The sequence below is a fragment of the Macrobrachium nipponense genome, chromosome 24, assembly GCF_015104395.2.
Source record: "Macrobrachium nipponense isolate FS-2020 chromosome 24, ASM1510439v2, whole genome shotgun sequence".
NCBI lineage: Eukaryota > Metazoa > Arthropoda > Malacostraca > Decapoda > Palaemonidae > Macrobrachium > Macrobrachium nipponense.
In genome coordinates, this window is record NC_061091.1 from 47,585,277 (window position 1) to 47,593,053 (window position 7,777).

Sequence of the window (7,777 nt, forward strand, 5' to 3'; positions counted from 1 at the left end):
TTCACCGCCTTCGATGCGAAGGAGATGCTGCCTTGTCCGCAAGAACTTCTCCGTGCGCAGGTACTGAAGGCAGGGGTCTGGTCAACCAGACCACATGCCCTTCCTTCTACCTTCGGGATATTTGCCCCACACGGTCCTTGGATCTTTTCCTTGGGACCCGTGGTGGCTGCTCAACACGTTGTGTAGCGAACCAGACCCATCGCAGGCTGAACAGCATCGAGTCTAGTGTGACCATAAGAATGGATTAGTGAATGAGAGTGTGACTGGCTCCTCTTCCCATCTTTTCTTCCCCTCTACCTGTGGTTAGAGGGACACGGTCGTCACCCTCCTCTGGATAAGGACAAGATGCAGGTGAGTTACTCAAAGAGCCCAATCCTATCCCTTTCACTAGGGATAGGAGCGTATATCCACCCTTCCATCCAACAAGGGGGAGGAAGTGGATGCCAGCTTGAGACAACCCATACTTTATGTTGCCTCTTGCAAACAGGAACAAGTTCTTTGCTTGCTGGTACAAGAAGAGATACGCTTCGCCTCTCCTCTTAGTACTCGGCCCAGAGGTCTGACCATTGATCCTGCGGTGCACACCCCGATCAATCGGACAGGGCTTGGATCCCTCCCTCGCTCTTACGACCAGGGAGGCATTCCAGGGATGGACGAACACCAGTCTGTTCATCAAAAGACTCAGATTCCTCCCACAAGAAGTGAGTCTTCCTATTGTTAAAGGACGATGGTTTGTATTACGTATCGGAACAATGACAATTTGTCGAAAATTGCATTTTTCCTAACTATACAAACCTGAGGTCCCTTTACATATAGTCCCTCCTCATGCCACCCCTCACTCTGCGTATTTTGCATGGGCCAAAAAGCAAAAGTGATTTGTTTACCTCCCAGTCGCGCGGCGCGCGACTGTCGGACAAGCAGTTAACTACCGTTCTTCTCCCTTGTTTCAAGCTATTACGACCGTTTCCAGCTGCCGCTAGCTACTTCCTATTGTTAAAGGACCTCAGGTTTGTATAGTTAGGAAAAATGCAATTTTCGACAAATTGTCATATTCCTTCCCACCAAGAAGTGAGTCTTCCTATGTTAAAGGACCGATGGTTTGTATTACGTATCGGAACAAATGACATTTGTCGAAAATTGCATTTTTCCTAACTATACAAACCTGAGGTCCTTTACATATAATCCCTCCTCATGCAACTCCTCACTCTGCGTATTTTGCATGGGCCAAAAGCAAAAGTGATTTGTTTACCTCCCAGTCGCGCGGCGCGCGACTGTCGACAAGCAGTTAACTACCGTTCCCTAACCCTTGTTCGAAGCTTACGACCGTTCCAGCTGCCGCTAGCTACTTCCTATTGTTAAAGGACCTCAAGTTTGTATAGTTAGGAAAAATTCAATTTTCGACAAATTGTCATATTATAAATCTTCTTACGGAAGGTATATCAAGGAAAATTCCTAGATATACCTTATATAATAGATGAATAATTTAGTTGCCTTCGATGGGTTACGAACTTACTTGAATGAATGTCGTGCCATAATTCACGATTTAAAGCAATACAATATTGACCTGTTAGACGAAGAAACTGCAGGGTGTAAGCTTCTTAGCCACATTGTTTTTTCCACGTTACCAACTTCTGTTAAGAAGGAGCTGATTCATAAAGTTGACAATAATTATCCTACCCTTAACCATATGTTTGATAATTACAGGGAAATTATTAAAACCTTAGTGAGTATCACAGCCCAAGGTGCCTAATGCTAAGGTGGAAAACAGTGTCAGCAATAAAGGCAATTTGCCTGGGTTTAATAAAAAAAAATGTCAAATCTACAGCCTCCCTTTAAGGGTGGTCTTTCCCCTAGTTCATCTCCCTCAACTTTGGAGAATTTTAGTACTTCTGTGTCAAACCCTGGCTCAAAATCCAGTCCTAAGGAGTCACCAAATCCTAAAAAGGGTAGTCTGCCCCGTAAATTGTGTTCAGGTCCTCACAGTATGTCATGCTGTGATAATCATCAGTCCTTGGCTGAACGTCAAGTAAGGTGTATTGCCCTCAAGATGTGTAAATTGTGTACAAGCTTAAAACACAATGCATCCTATTCTCCTGGTAAGGATAATAAATTGCCCTTTGAGTGTTTTTAATGTAAGTCACATTCTCACATAACTGCTTTATGTCCAAATACTGGTAGCGGTAGTACTTTTACTAGTTTTTGTGTTAATGCTCAACATAGTTCCTCTCTTAGGGAACGTCATTTGTTACCGGTCCTCACCTTGACCTTTTATGGTGTTGACAAACGTTATCGAAAAGTCAGATGTCTGTTAGACACTGGAAGTCAAAGAAGTTATTTATCTAAGAATATAGTTGAATATCTCAAAGGAGACTTTGGGTTTTCCTCCACTCAGTGTGAGATATATACGTTCCTAGGTAGTGCGGAACGTGAGTTTGGTAAGTGTCTTTTGAAAGTGTACGTTCCAGGACAAGGTAAGAATTATGTCCACATGCTTGCTACTTCTGATCTTAACATTAAGCTTAATGTATCCCAGTTACATACTGCTATTAATAACATTGTAAAAGAAGGCTATCATTTAGCCAAACCCTCTCTAGCAGAGGATGACGAACAAATGCCTATCCTGGGGCCAGCGGGGGTTGATATTATTCAATGCTTTCCTGAATTTGCTCTTACAAGTTGTATGCAAGGTGCTGCATTTTCCACAAGAGTGGGTTTAATTCCCTTTGGAAATGTTTTGAATTATCTGTATCCTGGCCAAGCAATTCCTATAGGTCAGTTGCCAGAGAAAGGTTGTAGAAACCGAGGTAAGTGGTTTCTCTGATAATTCCTCTTCAGATGGAGAAGTGTTGCAGTCATCTGTTAATTTTGTTAGGTCTCCAAAGAAAACATATTTTTCTTCTCTAGAGTCCTTGTTTCCTGATAGCTCAGTAGAGCAGGGACTTGAAGCAATGTTTAGTATGGATGCCCTAGGTCATAATGAAGAGATAGAGTCTGATTATGATCGCCTGCAGATTGATAAGTTTAAGCAATGCATTTCCTCTCAAGATGGAAAATATTATGTTGAACTTTCATGGAAGGATGAAGTAATTAATAAAGTTCCTTCTAATCACAAGGTTGCTCTTTCTGTACTAGATAAGGTTGTAAACGATCTGGACAAAAGGGAGTTGTTGGGTTCTTATCAATAAGTGTTTCTTCAGCAACTTGGGGATGATATAATCGAAGAGATTAATGTACATCCAGATGATTATCACAAATTCATTTGGATTCCTCATCGTCCTGTAGTCAAGACAGAAGCCAATACGACTACCAAAATTCGTCCAGTCATTAATTGTTCCTTGAAGGTGAATAAGGCTCCTTCTCTTAATGAGACTACATATGCTGGTGTAAATCTAATGAAGGACATTGTTAAGTTGTCCATTTATTTCAGGTCCAACAAATTTACGATGTTGAACAACTTTAAGCAAACTTTCTTGCAAATACGACTAGCAAAGGAAGCTGATAAAAATCGCTTTTGTTTTTTCATGCGTGTTGGAAACAGATTGGTCACCTATCGTTATAAGACCATCATATTTGGCTTTAACACAAGCCCGTTCATTCTGAATTATGCCTTGAAGCATCATGCAGAGAAATATACTAGTGATGAATTTTCCAAAATACTAAGAGAAAATATGTATGTTGATAACATGCTAGTCACTAGCAACAATCTTGAATTCTTGAAGGAAGTGTACCAGGAAACCCAAAAGAAGTTGAAAGAGGGTGGGTTCACACAAAGAAGTTGGAATTCTAATAGTAAGGAGTTGCAGTCTGTTATGACAAATCAAGGTAATCTTGCTTCACATGGGAACTCATATGAGAAAGTCCTAGGGATGAAGTATATGTTGGAGTTTGATACCCTACAAGTGAGTGAGGTTCACTTGGATGGGACAGCTAAAACTAAAGGGGTTGTCGTATCTCAAATTTCTAGTGTTCGACCCTATGGGTCTTTATTTTCCTGTGTCAAACAAGGTTAAATTCCTAATGTGGGAATTATGGGCAGCTAAACTTTAATGGGATGATGTAATTTCAGATGAGACTCAGAAGAAGTGGTTCCAGCATTGCACTGATCTAAATTCCTTGTCTACCGTATTTTTTCCAAAGTCTTGAGTTAATGAAGACTCTTCTAATTCACTTGTTGTATTTACTGATGCTTCAAAATTGGGCTATGGCTTTGCCGTTTACAGTGTAGCTGATGGCTGTTCAAATCTGCTTTATGCTAAATCAAGAGTTGCCCCTATTAAGTCTAAGACCCTTCATACCTTAGAGTTACTTGGTGTTCATCATGCTCTAAAGGGTCTTCCCACTGTTTTGGATTCTTTCTCCAACTTTAAGTTTTTGGAAGTCACCATTGGAGTAGATTCTCAAGTTGTTTTTCAATGGCTCTTTGCTGATAATATTAATGTCAAGAGTGTATTCACTCGTAATAGAGTAAAGGATATTGCTATGTTCAAACAGACCTTGTTGAAAGATTATGGTATAACCATCCAATTCAGATATGTAAAAAGTGAAGATAATCCTTGTGATCCTCTTACCAGAGGTTTGGCCTTTAATGAGTTTGTGACGCAATTGTCTTTTTGGCAACATAGACCAATGTGGGTACCAGAGTTTCGAAAATTGTGGCCTGATTATGCCTTAGGGTGTTTGTCTGATGCCAGTAAGCGGATCGTGTCTCCAAGGAGCAGTAGTTATGCTACCTTTCATATAAATTCAGAAATTTCTCCTGAACCAGTTATTGATGTACAAAGGTTTTCGTCTTTTCGCCGGGTTTTAAGAGTAATTACCCTGGCGTTCAAGGCAATATTCAAAATGATGAAATGTAGCAAGAACCCTGAAAGTATTGCAAGGCTTCATCTTTTAAGTCAGATGCAAAGGGAATGCTTCTCCAATTAGTTGGGTTATCTTAACTGACCTGACAGTGATAAACCCAAGGAAGTCCCTAATTTAGTGAATAATCTAGACTTGTTCCTTGATGATACAGGACTAATCAGGTCTAGGGGACACATTGCCAATCCGTACGTGTGTCATATGATGTTCAAAATCCCATTCTGTTGAGTAAGGGACATAAGTTAACTGAACTTCTTGTACAAGTTTTCCACCTTAGAAATAAACATCTTGGTCTCCAGACCACCTTGAACAATGTTAGAACTGGTGGATTTTGGATTCCCAAGATGAGACAAGTAATTAAGAACATTTTAATTAAATGCATTACCTGTCGCAAATTCAATAGTCTTTCCTTCCGTTACCCTAGAATGAGAAATTTGCCAAAGCACGGGTGTGGACTTCGCTGGTCACCTTTAGGTGAGAGACGAAGAAGGAAAAAATGTCAAAACGTATATGTTACTGTTCACATGTTTAAATGTCCATGCTGTGCACATAGAGTTAGTTCCTGATATGTCCACCTGTAGGAATGTTCAATTTGAGGTACGATATGTTTTCCCTGTTATGTGTATCTCTTTGCATGGGGTTCAGGAAAAGACACAAGTCAGTTCCCGCTCATCCCTTGATCTGTAATCAACTCTTGTACATTAAAGGAATCAACTGGTCCCGAGTATGTCTCAACCTGCTTACATGGCGCAGTGAATCTCGTTCCAAAGCAGGACCTACAAAATGCTGAGACAAGGCCATCACAATACACCCAGGGGCACAGCAAGACGTTCCCCCAGGGGCACTGCAAGCAGGAATGCAACACCGGCACGCCGGCACCACGAGAGACAGGACTTGTTACAGGCTTTGGTTGGCCTCATGGCACAAGGAAGACCACATGGTTCAGCCTCGGCAGGTGTTAGGGCGATGTGCCCTGAGAAGTGTAGCTATGAGATAACACAAAGCAGTTTTCGAGAATGGTGTCGCTCTATGAGTGATTGGCTGGCCTTAGGAAACGTCTCAGGAGAGAATGCACTTATCAGTATCCGGTTAAACTGCGATGAGAAGTTAAGGATGGCTATAGATGCAACACACTCAGAGGTTCAGTGGAACTCATTAACGGCCTCTGAGGCATTTGACAGACTGGAGGAGATCACGACGAAATCTGTGAATAAGGCAGTGGCATGGGACAAGTTTTTCTCAGCGCAACAAGGCGATCAAGAAACCGCAAAATCTTTTGTGCATAGGTGCCAACAATTGGCCTTAGATTGTGGGTTTAAGTGTCCCCATTGTCTAGCTGATCTGAATGATTTTGTGTTAGTTCAGCGGATAACAAGTGGTTTAAGCAATGTGGGACTTTAGCAAGAGATCCTACAGGATCATGAGGTTTTCAATACTGTGCAGAAATTGTTACGTAAATGTGAAATTTATGAATCCGCAGAAAAGGACAGTATTAGCGCTCGTGGAAGGGCAAACGTAGCTAGTTTGGTAAAAGGGGATGAGATAGGCTTAGGCCTAGTTGAAAGTGGGTTAGAAGGTGAAAGTAAAATTATTGCTAGCTATAGGTCTAATAATAGTGACAAGGGACACGGCCGTGGCCGTAGTAACTCGAAACCTACTGGTAGCAGTAAGTCAGATACCAGGTGTAAAAAGTGTGGTGGTCGTTCTCATTGGCAGGGAAAATGTCCTGCTGATAATGTTAACTGTTTTCAGTGTGGTATTGTGGGGCACTTTGCTAAATTCTGTCGTCAAGGGGGCAACAGCCCGCCAAAACGGCGCCTATTGTGGACGTCATGCACTGTTGCCTATCCACCTGCGGACAATCGCCAGGTAGGCCTATGTGGGGCAGTGGGGAAACTGCCGATGGTGAAAATAAAGGTTAAACATGAGTTTTCATGTGAGTGTGTCGTTGTTGAGGCTGTTCCAGACACAGGGGCAGAAGTGTGTATAGTAGGGGTAGATTTGTTACCAAAATTGGGTTTGAAGGTACCTAATCTCTCTCGGTGTAATGTCATTGTAAATCTAGCAGGGGAGAAGTCATTGAGAATATATGGGTCTGTTGATATGCTAATAGAATTGGGTGATAAATCAGTGAGCACTAGTGTTATCGTTGTGCAAGGTGCTACCCGTTTTTATATGTCTTTAGGAGTGTGTAAATCACTAGGTCTAGTGCATACAAAGTTTCCCCATCATACTGTCGCTACCGTGAATGACGTCACTCGGAAACCCTCTGCGTCGACTAACCCCCGCCAAACGCCTGAAGAAAATGTTCGCACACGGGTAGGGGGTGGTGGTCGTCAGCGCGAGACGCCATACGCTGCCACGGAGGAGAATGTCCCTAGGCTGAGGGACTGGCTACTGCAACGTTTTGCGAAGACTACGTTCAACGTTTCAAGAAACCCTCTGCCGATGATGAAAGGAGCCCCTTACCACATTCACCTGAGGGAAGGTGCCATCCCCTATGCGTGTCATACACCTATACCAGTTCCTAAGCATTGGGAGGCCAATGTTAAGGCTCAGCTCGACGAAGATGTCAAATTAGGAGTAATTAGGGAGGTCCCTGCTGGTACAGCTACGGACTGGTGTGCGAGGATGGTGGTAGTAGCAGAGAAAAATGGTAAACCACGGAGGACCGTGGACTATCAAGAGCTGAATAAGAATTGCAAACGAGAAACGCATCACACATGTGCTCCTTTTGACATGGTCTCGGGTGTGCCACTTTGTACATACAAGACTGTAGTTGATGCCTATGCCGGATTCCACCAGGTGCCATTAGATGAGGAGAGCCGACAGTTGACAACGTTTATTACACCATGGGGGAGATACCAGTATTGTCGAACACCTATGGGTCATTGCGCGGCCCCCGATGCATACACGA

At 42.6% G+C, this 7,777-nt stretch overlaps 1 protein-coding gene across 1 annotated transcript; it reads left to right on the forward strand.

The window, feature by feature from the left end:
* Positions 1–345: 345 nt before the first annotated feature.
* LOC135203073 (uncharacterized) lies at positions 346–5,822 on the forward strand. Its single transcript, XM_064232683.1, has 3 exons — positions 346–351; positions 3,198–3,899; positions 5,568–5,822. Exons 1-3 carry the CDS (start codon positions 346–348, stop codon positions 5,820–5,822), a joined length of 963 nt encoding a protein of 320 aa, XP_064088753.1.
* The last annotated feature ends 1,955 nt before the right edge of the window (positions 5,823–7,777 follow it).

Bases quoted from the DNA above. Each gene is read 5' to 3' on its own strand.
- LOC135203073 (XM_064232683.1), top strand. The intron at 3,900-5,567 runs GTGAGTGAGGTT...TGTACATTAAAG, and splicing joins TGGAGTTTGATACCCTACAA to GAATCAACTGGTCCCGAGTA.